At 47.9% G+C, this 23,079-nt stretch overlaps 1 protein-coding gene across 2 annotated transcripts in view; it reads left to right on the top strand.

The window, feature by feature from the left end:
* The window catches only part of SLC13A3 (solute carrier family 13 member 3), a 92,146-nt gene extending 71,807 nt beyond the window's left edge, over positions 1–20,339 (top strand). For both annotated transcript variants that reach the window (XM_059037798.2, XM_067012215.1), the window contains 5 exons: positions 2,120–2,217; positions 6,103–6,215; positions 14,623–14,784; positions 17,273–17,410; positions 18,681–20,339. In XM_059037798.2, the coding sequence (XP_058893781.1) occupies positions 2,120–2,217; positions 6,103–6,215; positions 14,623–14,784; positions 17,273–17,410; positions 18,681–18,857 (688 nt within the window). In that variant the 3' untranslated portion in view covers positions 18,858–20,339. The remainder of the gene's footprint in view (positions 1–2,119; positions 2,218–6,102; positions 6,216–14,622; positions 14,785–17,272; positions 17,411–18,680) is intronic.
* The last annotated feature ends 2,740 nt before the right edge of the window (positions 20,340–23,079 follow it).

Here is a 23,079-nt window from a genome sequence, read left to right on the forward strand (position 1 = left end):
CGTTCCAATTTCATGAGGGTTCTTATGAGGAAGAAACAATATAATATCATGGAGCCCAAAGAAGTGGCTCTTATTACCACTCTTCTATTTTTCCAAAATGTAGGTACTTTGGGTTTTTTTTCAAATGAAAACTGGTGTTATAAACATTCCAACAATAGTGAAAATCACTTAGAACCTCAGTCTCCAGTTCTGATGTATGTCTTTTTTCTGACTTAAAAAATGCCTGTCTGGGAACTGTTCTACATCTTGATCGCATTGTTGGTTACAGGACCGTATACATTAGTCAAAACTCATTGAACTATATCCTTAAATGGGTGCATTTTATGGCATGTTAATTATACCTCAGTACAACTAATTTTAAAACACATGCAAACTCACTAAAAAGAAGCCTAGCAAACACAAGAATTTTTTAAAGAGAAACGTGATTACAGTAAACATAGTATTTGTTGTTTTTTTTAACTTTTTATTGTATATTGGAGTAGAGTTGATTAACGATGTTGTGATAGTTTCAGGTGTACAGCAAAATGATTCAGTTATACATATACATGAAACGTAGTATTTGTGATCTGCTTTTTTCTTTGTTGTTTAATTACAAAATTATGCTCATTATAAAAAACTCAAACAATGCTAAATTGAAAAAGTAAAAGTTAGTTTTCCTTCATTCCCCAGAGATTATCACAATTAACAGTTTGGTGTATAACATTTCAGATACACACACACAACCCATATTAATACATATACACATACATATAAGTTTACATATAACAAAAAATTGGAAAAATACAGTAATACGATCATAGACAACTTGCTATTTCTGACCTACTTCATTCTTTTTAAACAGTGCATTGTAGCCTATAGAATGGGCGCATCTTAATTTATTTAACCAATTCCTTTTTAGATCGTGTCCAATACTGCAGATGAAAACTTGCTTTTTTTTTTAATTTACAAGGTAACTTGGTTGTATTTCCATGTCAAATGTAACAATTGATAATATCTTTTATCCTTTTTTTGAACAGCTGAGGGGTATTTCGTTATATATATTGTAATACACAATGTATTTAAACATGTCCCTACTAAAAATCCTCCATTTTTTCTAATCTTATCAATAATGAACATCCCGGTACATAATCTGTGTTCAAGAGCCCAGTTATTTCCTGAGGATAAATTCCTAGAGGTACAACAACTGGATTGAGGGGTATTCACACGTAAAGTTTTGAAATGTATTGCCAGCATGTGTTTCTCAACATCCTCATTAGATATTGTCACCCTTTTCACGTTTTGCCTGTCTGTTAGCATGTGTTTTGATCTGTATTTCTCTATTACAGTGATATTGACCATCTTTTCCAGTTTCTTGGCTGTTTGAATACTCTTATTCCCAAATATGTGGGCTGAAAGCCCTTTTGTTGGCACTTGGCTCTGTGCTTCATTGAACCTGGAGCCAGATATATCTGAGTTCAAGGCCATCTCCTCTACAGACTATGGTCTGGCCCTGAGCAAGTTGCTATTGCTCTTTGAGCCTCAGATTCCTCATCTGAAATGGAAGATGCCTGCCCTCAAGGGCTGTTTCTGAGACTTCTGTGGGCTTAATGTCTCCATAGGACATGTTGTGGATCCTTGGAAGGTGGTAGTGAGGTTTTGAGGGGCTGTGAGGTGGGCTCCATCTGGGCTCTGCTGGTGTGAATGGGCTGCAGCTCCATGTACTAAGCTGCCCGTCCCAGGAGGAATGCAAGCAGGAGCTGAACAAATACATACAGGACTGTTACAGGAGCCCCGGTTATGGTGATGCATGGGGGTACCATAGACCCCAACCTTCTGTGGCTCTCAGATTCTCCCCTCTTTGATCAAGTCCCTCTTCCTAGGGCCCTTGAAATGGGAGGATAAACATTTGTTTGGCTCAAGCAGAGTCTAAATGCCCCAGGGAGCAGTGGATAAAGAGCTTCTGCATCCGTGGGTGGTTGCACCCCTGCCGATTGCAGTGCAGAACAGAATCGGTGGCCTCCAACAATGTCCCCTTCACGGTGGGCCTAATTCCCTTCGACAAATCCTCATTTGCAAATCTGCCAAAGCTTGGCCTGCTGAGATGCCCAGGGTCACATGCTTTGGGGCCTTGTCATTGTAGGTTTATTTCTGATGCTGTCACTGGCGTGTCCATTGTCACCATCTTGTTCTTCTTCCCATCCCAAAAGCCATCTCTCAAGTGGTGGTTTGACTTTAAAGGTAAGGTGGGCAAGGCTGGGGTGTCGGTGGCCTGGAGCGTGGTAATCAGTGGCCTGAAGGCAGGGCCCTCCTGGGACTGACAGCCCTATTGTACTAAACATCACGTGATGCTGCGTCTTCCCTTTCCCGGTCTGAGCAGTTACCACGTCGGGGTACTCAGTGCTGCCAGAGGTGACAGTCCAGGGCAGAGATTAGCAGTTATAGTCCGTGGGCCAAATCCAGCTGGATGGCTGTTTTTATACAGCCTGTGAGCTAAGAATAATGCCTTTCACGTTCTTAAAATGGTTGAAAAGAATCAAAAGAAAAATATTTCATGACTCGTGAACATGGCATGAAATTCAAAGTTGTGTCCACAAATAAAATGTTTTTAATTTCTTCAATAAGAGGTTTGCGGACACCTATTAGTATTTTCTTTAGTCATACAAATACCTATACAGTAGCCTCGACTTTGCGCAGAAAAACTCTGGGCCCAAAGCAGGAGTTGCAAGTCAGTGGCCTAAGGGCCCAGAGATGAAAACCTCGAGCTGGGTTTAAACGGATAGCAAGTGGTGGGGGAACTGAGGCAAAACTGGCGATAGGCATTCAAGTTCAGCCTCAGGGAATCACTGAGCCCTCCACACCAAACTGCCTGTAAGCTGGCCTTCAGATCACCAGTCTGTGACCCCACCGGGTTTCCAGCCGGTGTCTGCAGAAGAAGGTGCCAACACCTGCCACCTGTGACAGAGGCTGTGACTGGCCCATCTCCATCTGGGACAGTGGGATGAGCTCTGGACCAGGAGTCAGGAACTAGGGGGTTGTAATCCAACTATCTTCTATTGTCGGAAAAAAATCGCGTATTACACAGGACAGCTCCAGTTTCAAGGAGGAGTGGGTTTGTGTGTGTGTGCAGTACGGCATACGGACCGGTAGGGAGCCGATTTCCCAGGGACGCACAGACAGTTACTGTAGCAGAGCTGGACCTCGAGGAGGCTAGCCCTGGGTCCGAGGGGACTTAGGCTGTGGCCCCTGAGGCTCTGCCACTGAACAGGATTCAGTTACTCTCTTCCTCTCTGCTTCTCTGTCCTGTGGCCAGCCGGCTTTCCTCACCATCCAGTCTCGGTATCATTTCTTGGTCTGTTCAGAGTTTCTACTGCTTCTGAGTTTTGGCATCCTGGTGGCTTCTGCTCCATCCTAGTTCCCGCTTCATTGTAACTTCTTTTCCCTTGTGGGGTAGCGCCCTCTCCCTCACAGTACCTATTGCCTCACTCGTTCTGCCTCCTCAGAACTCAGCCCACTCACGGCCTCCGTATCACCCGGCCCTGTCTCTCTCCGTCCGCTCTTGCATCTCCAGTTATCACTTCTCTTCACCGAGTTGTCTCTCTACTTCCTACTGATGCTTATGAGAGTCAGAGACTGCTTGGTCCAGCTTGTTCTTATAAAAGCAGATCGCTTCCTGCCGTGTCACCTTGTAGCCTCATAGTTTCCTGGCCAGCCTGTGGCCTCTCTGCTCTAGATCAGGTGCCCAGCCATGGTTCTGTCACCTGCGGGTGGGCTCCTAAGGCCCAGAGCGTCCTCTCAGCTGGGACTGTTGTGAAGGCACTATGGCATAGATGTGCGGAATCCCAGCTCTGTTACGGATTGGCTGGGTGACCTCGAGAAAGGTCCTGTACCCTCTGGGCCTTGCTTTCACAGTCAGGAAGTGAGTGGGGCCCTTAGCCACTTTTCACCCCTGGCTTCAGCAGTTGTCCAGGACATGTCCAAACTCAGACGCCACCTAACATTTTTGTGTGCCGCTGATGGGATGCAGGAGAATGTGTTTGGTGAAACTTGGCCCTCCCTGTCCATCTCTCCTTTCACATTTTTGAAACAGAGGACAGTTTCTGTATTACAGGGAAAACAGCAGCAGAGGATGATCGTAATTGGCAAGACCTTCAGTGTCAGAGCCTGGTGAGATCTGTGGAAAACAGCCAAGCCAATGTCCAAATAAAGGGGGCGGCTGTTACTCAGTCTCCCCTGACTGTCACCGTGTAGCAAAGCACGACTAGTTTAGCCAGATTTGCTGATTTTTTAAGAGAAGCAAAGAATCTGGAATTGTATGAAATCCCCCTGATTTTAAACTTTGGCAACTAACACTGGAAAACGAATACTACATGGGCCCGTCCAGTAGTGTTAAAACACATCTCTAGGTTGGGTCTGGCCCATGGAGTGTAGCATCCCGCCTCAGCTGAGGCTTCAGAGTTGCCCAGTGGGTGGGGAGGGGGAATTCCATCCTCACTGCCCTTCCTTCGGCAGCCAGTGGGCCCCGGGCAGACTTGGCTGAAATGATACTTTCTAGGACTCAACACCCATGTCTTAGAGGCAGCCTTAGAGAGTGGTCAGTCAGTTTCCATGGAGAGAAAGTGACTTGATCAAGGTCACACAGCTAGTTCAAAAGAGACAGGAGGCGGAACCCAGACATCCAAGCCAACCTTGATTCTTCTTATCTTACCCACTGTCTTCCATTCTTCTATGGATCTGAGTTGCACTTGCAACTCCCTTTATGGTCACTCAGCAAGTATTGATGCTCTGCCTACTACGTGCCAGGCACTGAGCTTGTGGTTGACGATAATGACGACGGTGATGACGATGATGTTGAGGATGAAGATGATGGTGATGTGGATGGTGAGGAGGAGGAAGAGGAGGCGGAGGGGGTTGTTGATGAGGAGGAGGACGTGACCACCATGTGGATGGTGACAGCTTCCGTTTCCTCTTTGCCCGAAAAGCTCTTCCTCCAGACATCTCCAGAGAAGCCTTCTCTGACTATACCATCTATAAAAGCACCCCTCCTTTGTCACTCTGTCCCTTTCCTGTATTTTCTTGTTCTTCATAGCACATAAAATGTCCCAACATTATACACTTACTGATTTATCACCTGCCTTACTTATGGGAATGTAAGTTTTCCAATGGGCGGGATTTTCTCTGTTTTCGCCGCTCCCATATCCCCGGTGTCTAGAAGAGTGCTTGACACATGGTAGGTCCCCAATATACACTTGTGAAATAAATGACCGAGGGCTTGCTCTGGGCCACATCCTGTGCTGAGCCCTTTGCATATATGGGCCCGTGTCATCTTCCCAATTGGTCTCTGAGAAGGTACTATTATTGTGTCAGGTGTTGGCTGAGGATATGGGGGCTTAGAGGCAAGGTCACGTTTCAAGGGCACACGGTGAGCCAGGGTCCAGGAGGATGCTCTCAGTGCGGGGGGCCGACAAACTATAGCCCGTGGGCCAAATCGGGCTGCCACCCACTCTGTAAATAGAATTTCATGGAAACACTGCCACACCCACGTGTATCCGTTTTTTGTCTGTGGTGCTTTCATGCTATCGTGGCAACCTTGATGCAACAGAGGCCCGCAGAGCCTAAATTAGTCACTCTCCAACTCCCTACGGAAGACATTTGCCGACCCCTTGTTCTAACTACTGCAGACGCGGCTGCTTTTGAAGAAATACAAATCATCCTGTAATTCCGTGGACCAAACATTCCCTTGGTTTCTATTCTCCTGCATTTCCTTCCTCTTTTTTCCCCTCTCTGTACACCTTCAGTTACAAGGAGGGCCTTTTCTCTTGTCAATGAGAGTGAAAGTAGTACTTACCCAGAAGGGCTGTTATGAGATTTAAAGGATGTTCTGCGTGTGGACTGCCCATTTCCAGAAGATTCTCAAGCTGCATTCTGAGTAGAGCAGACGCCCCAAATCGGATGCTGGAGCCAGATTGTGGCTTCCTGGAGACCCCTGAGTGTCCCCACCAAGATGGGGCTGCTGGGGCCGGTATCCCCTCCTCCGGCTGACTGTCCTGAATGTGTGTTGGGTCTCCTCCCTGCCCGGAGGGGAAGGGTGTCCCCTCCCAGGCTGAGTGTCTTCTCTCTGCCCAGCTCCCAACACAGAGACAGAGCCCTTGCTGACGTGGAAGAAGGCTCAGGACACGGTGCCCTGGAACATCATCCTTCTCCTGGGAGGGGGCTTCGCCATGGCCAAAGGCTGTGAGGTGAGAGCAGCAGGCAGGCCGCAGCCTGGGGAGGTGAGCGCCAGCCCCGGGGCAGCCGCAGGCGCAGGAGCTGACTACACGGGCCCCACGGGCACCACAGATTCCCCATCTGCCACCTGAGGGTCATCATAGCTAACACCTCCCAGCTCCGTGCTGTGCCTGGCGCTGCCCAGAAAGAGAGAGAAAAGGTACGGTGCAGAATCTCAAGGAGCTTGCAGTGAGCATTACCCTAGTACTACTACTGATATCATGACTAGAGGGTCCTGTGAGCACAGAGGAGTAACACCCTAGCAGGCTCACCCTGTACCAGGCACTGTTCAACGTGCCTTACACATATCACATTTAAACTTCCCAGCAAGCCTATGAGATAGATGCCGTCGTTATCCCCATTCTATAGATTAGGAAACTGAGGCACAGGGAGGTAAAGTAACTTGCCTGAGGCCACACAGCTATGTACCCAGGATAAGAATCCAGGTAGTTTGGCTCTAGAGCCTATGCTCTTGACCACTGTGTTAGGTGTTGTGAATATTAATTACTTGGTGTTACTATTAATGTTATTCTAGAGGGCTCTGTGAGCACAGAGGCAGAGCCGGGACTAGACTGAGTGAGTGAGGCACTGACAGAGCAGAATTTCCGGAGGCACGCAGTCTCAGCACAGCCAGCCCTGCTCAGAGGAAGTGCAGCTTCAGTGTCCAACGTGTATCATAACATATTATCTCATTGAATCCTCACACTGGCTCTCAGGGTTGGAGAATATTTATTTTTTTAATTTTTTTAATTTTTGGCTGGGTTGGGTTTTCGTTGCTGCGTGCGGGCTTTCTCTAGTTGCGGCGAGCGGGGGCTACTCTTTGTTGCAGTGCGCGGGCTTCTCATCACGGTGGCTTCTTGTTGCAGAGCACGGGCTCTAGGTGCGCGAGCTTCAGTAGTTATAGCGCATGGGCTCAGTAGTTGTGGCTTGCAGGTTCTAGAGCACAGGCTCAGTAGTTGTGGCGCACAGGCTTAGCTGCTCCGCAGCATGTGGGATCTTCTCGGACCAGGGCTCGAACCCGTGTCCCCTGCATTGGCAGGCGGATTCTTAACCACTGCGGGGGGAATATTTTTATACCCATTTTCCAGGTAGAAAAACCGAGGCCTGGAAAAATGAAGCAATTCTCTTAAGGTCATACAGTTGCCCTCTGCTTAAGGGGTGGGGTTCGAACTCCAGTCCGTCTGATTTCAGAGTCCAGCCTCCTAACGGCTCACTCTTGAGAACTTCCCAAGTGCCAGGCACCTCAGGAAGCACTTTGCAAATACTGACTCTGTTAATCTTCAAAGACACAGTTGAAGTAGATACTGTTGCTGTCCTCATTTCCAAGATGAGGAAATGGAGGCAACTCGAGGCTAAACAAGTTGCCTACTTTTGTGCAGCCAGAAGGCAGAGCTGGGATTTGAACCCACAGCTCATGAAGCTGGGCCCCCCCACCCTGCAAATTTCGCCATGTAAGCCGAGGTATGAGAGGCCACAGCCAATTAAGGGTCAATGGGAAATTAAGGTAAAGGAAACCTGAAATTACTTCTCAATTCGCTTACTTTTTAAAATTCAGTTTTGTGTTTGCACGGCAGAAATAGAGACACAGATGTAGAGAACAAACGTATGGACACCAAGGGGGGAAAGTGGGGTGGGAGGATGGGAGTTGTGGGATGAATTGGGAGATTGGGATTGACATATATACACTAATATATATAAAATAGATAACTAATAAGAACCTGCTGTATAAAAATAAATAAATAAAATTCAAAAAAAAGAAAATTCCGTTTTAAAAAAAATTTATTGAAGTAAAGTTGATTTACAACTTTTAATTTCTGCTGCACAGCAAATTGATTGTTTTATATATATATATATATATATATATATACACATTCGTTTTCAAATTCTTTTCCATTATGGTTTATTACTGGATATTGAATATAGTTCCCTATGCTATACAGTAGGACCTTGTTGTTTATCCATTCTCTCTGTAATAATTTTCATCTTCTAATTCTAACCTCCCAATCCATCCCTCCACCACCCCTCTCCCCCTTGGCAACAAGTCTGTTCTCTATGTCTGTGAGTCTGTTTCTGTTTTGTAAATAAGTTCACTCGTGTCATATTTTATATTCCACATATAAGTGATATCATACAATATTTGTCTTTCTCTTTCTGACTTCCTTCACTTGGCGTGATAATCTCTAGGTCCATCCATGTTGCTGCAAATGGCATTATAAAATTCGGTTTTAATTATCAGTTTCAAATAGTGTTACGGAAGCCCAAGCTTGGGGCTCTGAGAACCTGGATTCAAATCCGAGCTATCCTACTCCTTGCTGGGGCCCTTTAGGCAAGTTCCTTAACCCCTCTGGGCACCAGTTTTCTCAGCTACGAATGGGCTTGAAGTTCTTACTCTAGGGGATTGTTGGGAGTAACTAAAGAAGAGAGTAAATGAAGGGATACACCGCTCATAGGAGCCCAAAGCTCCCTGTGTGTTCTCTCGAAACACTCACTCCATGGTGATTGCAGGTTCAGCTTCCAGGAGGCTGACTCTGAGGCGGGGATTAGTGAGCAGGCATTAAGCTGTGCCCTGTGGTAGGGAGGGAAGGAAGCAGGAGAGGTGGGGAGACTCCGCCCCAGGAGTGGTATAGCCTCGGGCAGGACAGCTCCCTGTCTGAGACGGTCCCTCAGGGGCTGACAGTGAGGGCTGTCTGCTGCCCGCACTCCCTGCGCTGGGACAGAAGGCCTTCAGAGTCCCGAGAGCGGAACCATCACGCTACGGACCCCACACCAAGGCCGCACTAAAGGGGGACTGGGGGGCACATCCAGCTTCTCTACATAGCTACTCTTTTTATGTGAAATGTATTTTTATTTTGTTCATTTTTTTTCAATAAATGGCACATACAAAGGTACAGACTTCAAAAGGAACAAAAGGATGGATGAGCAAAAGTACTGTTTTTGTCTCCATTTTAGGAATCCTGAGGACCAGAGAGGTTAAGTGACTCATGCTAGGGAACACAGCTCATAGGTAACAGAGCTGAGCTTTGAACTTGCATCTGTCTGACTCTTCTCACTATTCTCACTATTGCCTCCTACTGGGGATGTATCAGGGAAGGCTTCTGGGAGGGAGTGGCATGTTAGCCATGGCCTTGAGGAGGCCATGCAATGCAATGGTAGAAAGCATGGGCAGTGGACCCAGACCATCTTGGTTGGAGTCGAACTTTCACCTCTGAGCTGTGTGCCTCCATTTCCTAATCTGTAAAATGGGCATAATAATGGTGCCCATCTCATAGACTTGTTACACTTATTAAGTGAATTAATACATGTGGAGAACTTAGAACATAGCCAGACATAGTTGTTTATTATGATTAGATATTATGGAAAAGGGGAGGTTCTTGCCCTGAGCAACTCGGTGGAAATGATGCTATTTATCGAGATGATATGAACCTCGCCTCACCCTGAGCCTGACCTGCACCCCAAAGGCTTCTCCAAGCTCAGGCAGTGGTGGACAAAGCCTGGCTCTCAGTGAGCCTGGCTGCAGGACCGCTGAGCATGCCGGGAGGCCAGTCTGGCTCCTGGCCCAGCCTTGGGCAGCTGACCGCGGTTTCTGTTCAAAAAGGACTTTGTGTGACAGCTGCTCCCTCCCCCAACCCCTGCTCGTACCATCCCCCCAACAGGCGGCCTGCTGCAGGAGGGACCAGTGTGCTCATGGCATGTCCTGCTTCCTAGCCCTGCCCAGTGCCCTCGCCAGGTGACAGCCAGGCCTCCTGTGGCTTAGAGGCCTTTGCACTGGGACTGGACTCCCACCTGCTGGTTCTGAACGGCTGGAAGCAGATCCCAGTGCTTGCTCTGAGCTTGACCACTTGATATCCTCACTGCAGGTTTCTCTCACTGAAAAACTGCCCATATAATTAGACTCTAGTCTGATGGCTTGACTTGGCCTACACACGACAGCCCCTGCCTACCTTCCTGATGTCAGCTCTTACCTCTATCCCCTCGTGGGCTCACCTCCAGTCCCACTGGCCCCTTAATGTTCCTCAACCACACGACTCATTTGCACCCCAGGACCTTTGCATCTGCTTTCTCTCTGCCAAATGCTTTTGCCTGAGATCTCTGTGCCCTTACCCTCAGGTCTTGGCTCCAAGGTCACATCCTCAGAGAGACCGTCCCTGACCACCCTGTCTAAAGTAGCGTCTGCACTTCACAGTCACTCTCCCTCTTATCACCCCACTTATTTCCTTTACACCATACCTACTCCCCAAGTGATCCTGTTCATTTGTTTGTTTATTGGTATCTCTGTTACTAGAATGTAAGCTCCACAAGGGCAGGGACCATACCTGTCTTATCTAAGCATCTAGAAAAGTCCTAGTACATAACATGATCATTTAATAAATATTGGTTGGACAAGACCTACAATATGGGCTGTTTTGAGGACTGATGACATGATGGATGGCAAGTACCTAGCAGAGGGCTGATACAGACCAGGTGTTAAAACCAGCAGCCTATGTCAACCTCACCACTTTTCTTGTTATTATAATTTTACTGTCTCATAGAAAAAGCTCTTATTCTGACACCTTCATTTATATCTCTTTGAATCTCTACACACAATAAACTTATCTACAAATATATTCAGTGATACAAGCTTGGTATTAAATCAGGGTGGAACAGACCCTATAGGCAAGTAGAAATGTGTGTATTCTCCTGAATCCCTCATTTCCTGCTGGAGAGTTATCTTATTATTATTATTGTTGCTGTTGTTGTTATTTTATTGACGAGGTAGACTGATGAAGTAAGAGCCAGATCCTGGGCTCAAAATTCCAAACTTAATTGACTTATCTGGGCAAATCACAACCTCTTTGTGCCTCAGTTTCTTCAACCATAAAATATAGATAATTCTACTACTTACTTCATGGAGTTGTTTCGAAGATTAATAAGTTAACATTAACAAAATACTTAGAAGAGTGCCCAGCACAGAGTGAGCACTATATTAGGTGTTTGTTAAATAAGTAACAATAAGCCCTGTTCTGTACTTACTATATAGAGGAATCGTTTCTACCTGTACTCATTTAAGCCTCACCACAGCCCCTTGAAGAAATCAAGGAACAGAGACGTTCATTAATTTGCCCAATGCCACACAGCTTGTAAGTATTACAGTGGTTTGAATGTTCACACATGTGCGTAAAGTCTTCCTCCTTTCCTTTAATCAAATTGACTGACTCTCTTTACCTAAGAATTCTTATACAGTTGTACACACACAGCTGAGCCTATTGTGTTTTATGAGGCTTTTAAAGAGATTTTCAAGGGTTTTCTATTGAGATTTCAACTTTTTAAAAATATATATATTTATTTATTATTTATTTATGGCTGCATTGGGTCTTCATTGCTGCGCGCGGGCTTTCTCTAGTTGCGGCGAGTGGGGGCTACCCTTTGTTGCGGTGCGCGGGCTTCTCATTGCAGTGGCTTCTCTTGTTAAGGAGCCAGGCTCTAGGCGCGCGGGCTCAGTAGTCGTGGCTCACAGGCTCTAGATCGCAGGCTCAGTAGTTGTAGCTGGCGGCTCTAGAGCGCAGGCTCAGTAGTTGTGGCTGGCGGCTCTAGAGCGCAGGCTCAGTAGCGGTGGTGCATGGACTTAGTTGCTCTGCAGCACGTGGGATCTTCCCGGACCAGGGATCAAACCCGTGTCTCCTGCTTTGGGAAGCGGATTCTTATCCACTGCGCCACCAGGGAAGTCCCAGAGATTTTAACTTTAAACATTCCACTTCTACCATAACACCCTCCTTTAAGATCTGACCCTACTATATGTCAGAGAGATCAGGGAGAGAGGACCTCGTGGAACTGGGAAAGGAGGAGGAAGAGGGCACAGTTCAGCCTCCCCCTCCCATCCTGCGATGTGGCCTCAGGTACCTCTTGGCATCTGTGAGGGCTGTAAGGAGCACAGTTTGACAAGCACAGCATGGGGCAGTTTCTGAGTGTTCTAACACCTCTGACATCTCGTGACTTGATGCCACTAATGGCAGCTGGCATGTTTTGGGCACTTGCCCAGTGCCCAAGCACTTTTCTAAGTGCTTTACAGATTAGCTCCTTTTCTCCCAACAATAACCCTCTGGGACAGGGACTGGTACATCTCAGTTTACAGAAGAGGAAGTGAGGCACAGAGAGGTTAAGTTACTTGCCCAGGATGACACAGCTAGGATGGATTAAGGTGGGGGGACAAACTTAATCTGATTCCAGAGCCCTTGTCCTCACCCCCTGGGCATGCTGCCTCTGACCTTGGCCGTTGTTGGTCCTGGAGTCCCTGGGAAAACCATGTGGCTGTGTGTTTCCAAGGAAACAGAGCTTCTGATTCGAAGGGAATGGGAAAGGGCAGGTGAAGCCCGTTCGAGTCCCCCTGAGAGCAGCTGGGGGGTCTCCTCTCTCTGGAAGCTGCCAGACCTCCCTCCAGCTACGGAAGCTGGGCCAGGGCCCTGAGTGGCTGCTGGGACGCTGGCTGGAAGCCTGGCACCCAGAGGCCCGGCTACAGGGAAGCTCTTGGCTCCTCATTCATCTGAGTCATTAATATTCCCTCTCTCCAGCCGCTCTCCATTTAATTGCGCACACGGCTGCTGGTCTCTTTGCCAGAGCTGTGGCCTCTGGGAAAAACTAGTGGACCCATTTTTCCCTGCAGCGTTCCCTGGGCCAGAGGAGGGGCTGGGGCTCGATTCTGCCATATTCTATAATTTCTAAGCTATCAGCCAGTGCAGATATGAAAGAAGCACCTTAATTTTATAAGGTCTCTTCTAGGGAAAACTAAGCATGTATTATTCATTCCTTGAAGGTAAATTTTAAGTCATATCGTAGCGACAAATGTATTATTTTATTTATGTAAAAACAGACTACTGTATTCTAGAATCCACTACGAAAGTTTAAGTTTTGGAATAAGCAGCAAATTTTCTATTAAACACAAAAGAGCATAAATTGTCTCTGATAAACCGAAGTTTGTTGGTACCAAAAGATACTGCGTAGACATACAAGTGTATGTCTACCATAAAAGGGCTATGGTAGACATACACTTGATTCTCAATGTTAGGGGTCTAATCCAACTCTGTCCTGGATCAGGTCCTAAGCCTACAACTTTGTTACCTTTGTTAAGAAAACGACCTACAAGGCAGCGCCCTTGCAGCTTTAATGAGATATTGCTGCATGGCACCACCAGGGGGCAGCATCGAGCACAATTTTACATCAGTTTTTCCTCTTTGGGGTCTTAATGAAGGTGCATTGGATTCCGGGTTGTTAAGGATACATTTGAAGTGGTGAGGACAGAGGTGGGGGAGAGTATCATTATTAAATCCTCATAAGTACAGTAATTCCTGGAGAACTCAGTAGAGAGAGAGCTCGGAGGTAATTCTGCAGCGTTGATGGCCGGTGTAGTCTGGAGCCAGGGAGGAGACAATCTACCTTGTCTTTTCTCTGTCCTGGAGGGCAGTGGTCCGCTCTGGGCACTGCCCTTCATTAAGAGGTGCAGTGACAATCTGGTGTATCCAGTGGAGGGTGCCCAGTGACAAGGAACTTTGCAGGAGAATGTTAGTTTACTGACGTACGTGGCCCTGAGTGCAAAATACATCTTAGTCACTGTTTTGGGGACCTTGAGCAAGTCACAAAAACTTTGCCCAAGTTAGGGTTCCTTCTCTGTAACACAGGGAGGAATGCTTACCTTGCTGGATGGTTGGGAAGGGTCAGGGAGGTAATGCAGGCAGGTGCCTGGCACCCCGTAAAGCCTCAATAATGGTGATTCTTATGATAATGAATAATATGTTAATAATGTTAGTGTTTGTGGTACCACCATTGTACTACTCATTATAAATATCTTTATTATTGAGAATCCTATTCATTGTGTTGTATTTGATATATAACTGACACGTTTCCTATTATATATGATATATATAATATCTTGTACGTATTATATATTTGGTATGTATCACTACATAATAATTATGAAATTAATCATGACTATTTTGTATAAATGTGTTAATATTTTTGTAATTAATAACCATCACTGGAGGAATGAGAAGATTTAGCATGGGGGGGTCCAGTTCCCATCTCCCACTCAAGTTGAGGGTCCCACCACCAAATGGATTATTTGGAGAACCAAATGGATTCTTCGAGGATCCAGGGGTTTGGGGCCTGGGCCTGTAGAGTATGGAGCACAGAGCAGCTCAGGAAGCAGAGAAGCTGACTGAAGTCCAGGATGGAATACGTGACCTTGAGCGGGTGCCTCACCCTCTCTGAAGCTCATGTGTGAAAGGGCGTAGTTGTCACGGCCGTGGCCGACCCTAACCACCCCCCCCCACCTTGGCCCAGGCTCGGGGGCGGGGCGGCTGGCGGAGGGCTGGGGGGTGAAGAGGTGTCCTCGTTTGCTGCCGCCTGCAGGAGTCGGGGCTGTCCGCGTGGATTGGCGGGCAGCTGCACCCGCTGGAGGAGCTGCCGCCGGCGCTGGCCGTGCTGCTCATCACTGTGGTTGTTGCCTTCTTCACGGAGTTTGCCAGCAACACGGCCACTATCATCATCTTTCTGCCTGTCCTGGCGGAGCTGGTGAGGGTCCACGTGGGGTCCGGGGGCGGGAGGGAAACACCTCTCCCCAACACACGTTTCAGAAAGCCCTTTCTCGCTCCTGGGAGCTCCACCGGGAGCCACAGTTGGTCATCGCTCTCGGCCAAAATGCATGACAGTATCAGAACCATGATATGTCTTTTAAAAAGAATACTGTTTTTTTTTTCTTTAAGAAATGCGTAAACAGAGTAAATATTTTCCAAATGCACCAGATTCCCTCCTTTGGATAAAGTAACCCATGGTGACATGGAGAGTTTTCTAGGAAAATAGGAATTGCCAAATATGGATTAAGAAGAAGTAGAAAATCTGGGTGGAGAAATTCTAATGGTAGGTAGGCAAAGCTCTAGCCTCCCTCCAAAGCAGGGTTTCTCAGCACTACTGACATTTTGGGCCAGAGAATTCTGTTATGTGAAGCTGTCCTGTGAATCGTAGGATGTTTAGCACCATCCCTGTTCTCTACCTACTGGGTACCAAAGGCATCCCCCCTAAATTGTGACAATCCAGAATGTCTCCGGACATTGCCAAATGTCTCCTGGGGAGACAAAATTATCCCCGGTTGAGAATCACTGCTCTAAAAATCACTAGCCCCATGAGGGATGTCTGAGGTGAGAGCTAGCAAACCTTCAAGGAACAGATAGTCCCCACTTACCCCAAGTGTTCCAGAGCACAGAAAGATCGAGAAAGCTGTTCAATCAAGGTACAAGGTTAGCAAAACCCTGACACCAAAAACAGAAGGAGAGCAAAGGAAAAGAAAGTTACAACTCAATGTCACATGTAAACAAGGATGCGAATAACAAAATGGATCCAGGATCATATGAATTCTACTAGAAATTTCAAAACTGATTAACAGACACTGTCAGTATAGTTTTATATTTAAGTAGACTAAAGAAGACCAAACCATATGATTATCTCAATATAGACCAAAATGATAAAGTTAAATCAATGTTGCAAGTATATGCTTTGTATGCAAACAGTGATATACCAGGCACACTATCTGAATCACTTTTTGCTTTTTACTTGTTTATTTATGCATCAATTTATAATGGATATCACACTGTATTAGCTCACACAGGTACACTTTATTCTTTCTCAGTGACTAGAGAATATTCCATTATGAATCCATAGTTGCTGATTTTATTTAAGCAATCTTCTACTGATGAACACAGAGGTTGTTTCCGGCCTCTGCTATTTCCCAACAATGCTGCCTTGGCCTCTCCTTGTCTGAGCACCTTTTTATATGTAGATACATCTAGATCTCCAGAGCTGAGATCCCTGGGTGAAAGAGCATGTGCGTTTACAATTTTGTAAGAAATGGACAAATTGCCCTCCCAAGTGTGGGCGTGCCATTTCCACTCCCACCAGCAGTGTGGGGTAGGGGTCCCCATAGCCTTGCTAAGTGTGATTGGATTTAAACACACCCTTCCCCAGGATCTGATGGATCTGGCAATTGAGAGAGATGGGGGTGCCCTGGGGGAGAGGAGGGAGAGCAGACCCAGTCAGGTCTGCAGGGACAGCTTTTGCTGAAGAAGATACTAGCAAATGATTTATTCTTCTAAACGTTGCTTATCATCAAAATCAAAACATTTTACATGCAAGAGGGTGACCTCAGTGCCTTTTGAGAAAATGTATATGCTTTGGTTTACAAAAATTCCCTAGGGGGGCCAAAAAAATCCTTATCTTAAAATAAAATGCTGGCGAAGTGATCAACATGAGTTATAGGTGGCCATGTCATTTGGGGGAGGTGATGACCCGGCGGTCTGCTAACTGAGGCCAACCCACAGACACCTTTGATCCACAGGGTCTTAGAAATTTGGAAATGAGTGCCGACGGGTGCTACCTTGAGCTCTCTTTATCTCTGAAATCCAGTGAGGCCCCAACAAAAGGTACCCAGAGGCCAGCTGTTTGGATTGTTAGGCTGAGAGAAGGACCAGGCAGGGGACTTGAGGCTTTTTAGAGCCGTGGTTCTCAAGATGTGGTCCCTGAACCAGAAGCATCAGCCTCACCTGGGGGCTTGTTAGAAACGCAAACTCTTGGGGGCCCCCTGCCCTAGACCTGCTGACTCAGCAACTCTGCAAGAGGTGGCGCAAGCGCTCTGGGTTTTAACAAGCCCTCCAGGTGATTCTGATACGCACTCAAGTTGGAAGAGGGAGTGTTCTAGACTAATCTCCCCAGCCCATCCTCCCTGGTGAACCTGCATGTGCTTGGAATGTCGCTAACCTAGGAATGTTCTCTCCATATCTCCCTCGGTCTGGTTCTCTTCTTGTCTGTCTGTCTCCGTTTCTGCCTGTGTGTCCGCTCCGGCCGCATTTCTCTCTGTGTGTCTTTAAATCCGTCTTCCTGTTTGTTTCTCTCGTTCTCTCTCACTCGCCAATCTCTCTCCACGGATCTCCGTCTCTCCACCTGTCTCCACCTCCCGTGTGGTTTCTCTGTGTTTCTCGGTCTCGGTCTCTCCCGCCCCTGCTGGGCCCAGGCCATCCGTCTGAGGGTGCACCCCCTGTATTTGATGATCCCCGGCACAGTCGGCTGCTCCTATGCCTTCATGCTTCCAGTCTCGACACCCCCCAACTCCATCGCCTTCGCCTCTGGACACTTGCTGGTCAAAGACATGGTGAGTCTGGGCATTTTCTAGCAGAGGTCCGGGGAGGTGGGTGGACGCCAGGGGTGGGCAAGGCATCAAGGCAGGACTTGTGCTTCCCCCGACATCCCGCAATTTCTGACTAGGTCCTTCCGAGTGAGCCCAGAAATATACCTTTTAGCAAACACTCTGAGATGATTCTTATGCTTAGGCAACTTCAGGAAGGACCGCCTCCGCGACTACTTTCCAAAGTTTGCTTCAGAGACGAGGGGCTTCCCCTCTCTCTGGGCACCGCCGTGTCTTCTGACTTGTTTGGCCAAGTGCTCTGTGCCCGGTGGCGGCGTCTCTAGGAGAGGACTAGTGGCCCACACCTGGGACTTAGGGCCGGGCCTCGGTGCCCAGCCTGCTGGAGAGGACGCAGAGGCCGAGGGTCGTGGCCGTGGCGGGGGACCTCCAGCTTTCCGCAGGGCTCTCCCCCAGGCTCCCCTGCTGAACCGGCTCCTGCCCCGTCCTCCGCCTGCTTCCTGCTCCCCTGGCCGCCTGGGGTGTCTGCACCGCGGGTGCTCAGGGACCTAAGCTTCGGGGTCCTAAGCTGGTGCAACTGAGCAGGGGGAATCTGCTTAACCAGTCCTCAACCCATGCAGGCTCTCCAGGCACAGAGCTCCCCCAGGACAAATGGAGACGGTGAGAGGCAGAAAGAGATCGCAGAGCAGAGAGACAGCAGGGACCCAGGCAGACAGACATTCATCCACTGTGGGTTCATCCACTGCACAGATATGTGCTGAGCACATTCCATGTTCTGGGCAGGGGGGTGAACAGCGTAGGGGAGACACAGGCCTGCCTCTGAGGAGGCTGCCTTCTATGAGGGAGACAGTACATGAAAAGCAGAGGGTATGTTTACTGATCAAAGCAGTTTATTTTCAGGTTGTGTGATCCTGGGTGAGCCAAATTCTCTGAGCCTCATTTCCCTCTTCTGTAAAATGGGAATAATGATGATGATGAAGATGAGAGCAGCCCTCACAGGGTTGCTTTCAGGGTAAATTACACAGCGCTGCGACAACTGCATGGCACCTAGAAACCGCTCAGTGAATGGGGACATTTTCAGCTCCTTGAGGGTCAGCCTAAGGCGCGTAAAGATGGAAGGGTCTTGGGTATCGACCAACCCGGGTTTGGGTCTGGCTCCATCACTTCCCAGCTGTGCAGTCTTGGGTGAAGGACTTTCTGACTCTGAGCCTGGGCTTTTCCATCTGTATAATGGGCCTCGAGCAGACCCCTCCCTCCCTCACGCTGGGCTCCATTGCAGGCGCGGACAGGACTCCTGATGAACGTGATGGGCGTCCTGCTGCTCAGCTTGGCCATGAATACCTGGGCGCAGACCATCTTCCAGCTGGGCACCTTCCCGGACTGGGCCAACATCCACCTACCCAATGTCACAGCACTGCCATCCACCTTGGCCAATGACACGTTTCAGACCCTCTGAGCCCCCCTCAGGTACTCTCTTTGGGCTGGGCCCTCCCAGAAGTTCTCGCCATCCTCTGCTGCCAGGACCCTACAGGATGATCAAGCAATTCTTCTCTGTGATCCAGTACGCAGCAAGCAAGGGTGACTTCCAGTGGTCCACTCGGGCCCATAGTCTCGTTCTCTAGGATACCTTCTCCTCTGTCATGCAGTTCAGGGTGCAGCTACCTCCCAGATCTGCTGCCTGAGCAACAAGCTCCTTTATCCCTGAGCTGTTCCGTGGTTAGGATACAAGAAAGCCCAGTTTCAGCAACAATAAGCAAATCTGGAATGGCGTTTGTCTTGAATAGGTAGGGTGGGAAGCACAGCTAGCAGCCCTCACTGACTACACGAGTTACCATCTGGAGAGACCATCTTGCCTTTAGGGATCACCTTCCTTCAAGAGACTTTGGGGCTGCTGTGTCCCAGTCCAGCTGTTCCAGCTGTTCACAGCTGGCGTGTGCTCTGCTTGGTGGGGGCCAATTCTCTGCCAGTTATTCAAATATCACCCCTGCTGATACCCAGCATCCAGGGGTATTTTCAATCCCTGGAGACAGGGGGAGGGACAGATGACATCCCGAGGACATGGAGATCGTGCAAAGCCTCCTTGCTGCTTCTCCGGGCTCCCGAGCACACAAGGGGAGTTCTAGACCTTTCTACCCAAGCTTATTAGGATTTTCCTGTTCAGTCTGATTCAGTGCGGCCACAGTTCCAGGGTCAGGCCAAGTCTGGGCCATGCCCTCTCACAGGTGACCCATGGCCCCTCCAGCCGGGCCCCTTCCGCACGTGGCCCGCAGGGGCCTTCGTGGCTGCAGGCTTCTTCTTGCTCCAGGAGCTGGTCTTTACCTCCCCACCCCGACCCAAAGCGGGAAGCATGTTTGGGTCACATAAGCAAAGGCCACATTTTTCAGGGGTGAGAGAAAAGTCAAAAGATAAATTGGGGCCTTGTAAGAGGTCAAATGTTTCAGGCAGGGAAACACCATAATCCTCTTCTACAGATGAGGACAACTTAAGACTTCCCCTGAGCCAGTGGCTGGTGGGGTCTGTCCTAGAGGATCTGATCCCTCCTTACTTCAAGTAGGAACATCTCGAAAAGGCACCGGCTGAGGGGCCCAGAAAGCTCACATCCCCGACTTCCTACGCCTCTGAGGGATGAGGTTCCCCAAGCAGCTCGGGCTGGGAAGCGGCACCCAGGGACTGAACTTGTTCTTGAAACAGCACAAATGAGTCATGGATGTTCCCCTGGGAGCAGTGGGGAGTAGGGAGAATGGGCTCCCTGTCCTTCCCATGGGGTTACTTCAACATTTAGTCACAGTTACAGCCCGTTGGGGTGGGGCGTGCACTCCTATTGGATGGGGCAGTGGAGAAATTCATTCACAGAGAAACCCAAGGGGCTTATAACTGGATGAATCGTGATTTCAAATACTTCTGATTGAAAATTCTATAAAATAAAGAATGTTAATCAACCCTGGGCCTGGAGATTATTTTCCTTTGTGGCCATGAAAGAGCTTCAAAGCCCTAAGTTCTGGAACTGGGGGTTTCACAGAATTGACCTCCCTGACCTCACTTCCTTACTGCTCTCCCCTCTCCACTTTACTCCAGCCACATACTCAAACTCTCCTGCCTCAGGGCCTTTGCACATGCTGTTTCCGTTACCTAGAACACTTTGCTCCCGAATATATGCTTGTTTCTCACTTTATCCAGGTCTCTGCTCAAATGTCACCTCCTCAGAGAAGCTTCCCTGACCATCAGGTCTAAAATATCACCCTCATTACTTTTTATCCCCTTATCCTGCTATATTTTTCTCCTTAATATTTAGTCAGGACACTGTATTATTTACTTTCTTGTTTATTAACTTTCTCTCCCTCTAGAAGATAAACCTATGAGAATACAAACTTTATTTTGTTCAGCGTTGTAACTCCAGTTCCTAGAACAGTTTCTGGCACATAGTAGATGCTTAGTAAACATTTGATAAGTAAATCTATACCAGAATTTATGAGAAAGCAAACTCACTCTTCAATCTGGGGTCTGTTTGGCTCATTTCTTTATTCACTCATTCTTCCATTTATTCATTCAACAGTATTTGTTTAGAATCTGTTACGTGCTAGTTCACTGTCCCCAGCCACATGGAACTTAGCCCAGGAGACAGGCAGTAGGCAGGTAAACAAATAGGTAAAGTGACTCTGGGTCATAACGTGGGCTAAGAAGAAAATGAAACTGGCCAATGTGAGAAACCTACTCAGAGGCTATGTTAGCCAGGGTGGTCAGGGAGGACTTCTCTGAGGAGGCGGCCCTGGGCTGAGACCAGTAGGAGTCAGCCATGTGCTCGAAGTGGTGTGGGAGGAAAGGAGATGGCAGGGGTGGTACAGAGTCATTAGAAATTTACCAAGGACTCATCTGGAATACACAAGGAATACCCAGAAGCCAGAAGAGACAAAAACAAAACACTTACCTGAGGCTGCATAACAAATCACCCCAAAATTCAGGGCCTTAAAACACAACACATTTCTGCACTTGGTCAGAGTTCTGCAGGCCTGGTTTTGTCTCTGCTGTACATGGTGTGGCTGGGGCCACGCAGCTGGGGGTTTAGCTGGCACTGGAAAGTCCATGATGGCTGTGGACCCTCCAGGGTCACGTGGCTTCTCCAGGAGTCCAGCCTGGACCTCTGTACATGGCAGTGGGTTTCTCAGAAGGCAAAAGCAGAAGCTACAAGTCCCCTTAAGGCGTGGGCTTAGGAGTCCAAGAACGTCAATTCTGCCACATCCTATTGGTCACATCAGGTCACAGGGTTAGCCTGGTTCAAGGGGAGGGAAATCACTCCACTCCTTGATGGGAGGAGTGTCATCAACATCCAGGGCAGAAGATGGCTAGCCACCAACTTTGGAAGCCTTCCACCATAGCACCCAAGAGAAAATTGGGTGGAAGTTACGAATATGCCGTTCTGAAAAGGGATATGTAAGTGGCCAGCGGGTTTATAAAGAGATGCTCAGACCACTTGTAATCAGGTAAGTGCAAGTTAAACCAAGGTTCCACAACATGCCAATCAGACTGGCAAAAACTAGAAAAGTGGACAGTGAGTGATGGTGAAATGGGAGGACACAGAAACCCTTGTTTTTTGTTGGCGAGACAACAAACTGTTACCATCAGCCTGGCAAGCAACTTGGCAGTAATCGGGCATTCATTGCGTTCCCTATGGCCCATCCTGCTCTTGGGCTTATACCCCAGCAAAATTATCCCATGGGTCCCTAAAGAGACAATGTAGGAGGATATTCATGCCACAGTTGTTTGAGGTACCAAGGAACTGGAGGCCACCAAGGTGACCATCACTGGGGATGTAAGGGAGTCCTTGGATACAGCCAATCCAGGTCCCCCTTTATAATTTTTTGTATTAATTACATGTTAAAAGGATAATATTTTGGATGTATTAGGTTGAATAGAATATTTTATTAAAATTATTTTCACTTTTTTAATGTGACCACTAGATATTTAAAATTTTCTATGTGACTCACATCATTTCTCTAAGAGAGCACGGCCTATTTGATAAGACTCTAGCCACCTCTCCACATTCTGAAGCCAACTGGATGGTGGCAACATTCTACCCCCACAAGCTGTAAAATTCAATGACTCTAATATTCTACGGACCTCTGATTATGATTCTAGAACTGAAGACTTACCACTTCCTCTTCATGTTCTGTCTTATGGCTCTGAATCCTCCACCCAGAATTCCCCTCAACAAAGCTCCTTCTATTTTTGATGATTCAGACACTCCTTCCGGATGTTGTGGGCTTAGGCTCAGGCCGGCCTTAAATAGGCAGAAGTGACTGCCTCTATGTGCTGAGAAAAGCCAAAAATATCTTCTGCCCTTTCCCTCCCTATGCTCACATCCTCCCAGATCTTATGCATCCACTAGAGGCCCTGGGGAAATGACCAACATGTTCCTTAACCAATCAGCTCCCTCGTGCCAGTGCAGTAACTAGGCAAATGCTAGTGTTTTCCAGGACTTTTCCCTCCGACCAGCACAATGCCCTGAAGTTTCCTGTGTGATGGGACCCAGGCCATGGAATCTGGTCCAGTGGGCATCACAGAGGCCTGTATGATCTGGTCTGAGAAGCCTGGGGCTCACTCAGGCCAAGCTATCAGTCCAGGTTGGAAGGAGCTGGCCTGGAGCATTTATATATTGTTTACTGGGCACTGAACATACATTA

This window comes from Kogia breviceps, chromosome 14 (assembly GCF_026419965.1).
Source record: "Kogia breviceps isolate mKogBre1 chromosome 14, mKogBre1 haplotype 1, whole genome shotgun sequence".
NCBI lineage: Eukaryota > Metazoa > Chordata > Mammalia > Artiodactyla > Physeteridae > Kogia > Kogia breviceps.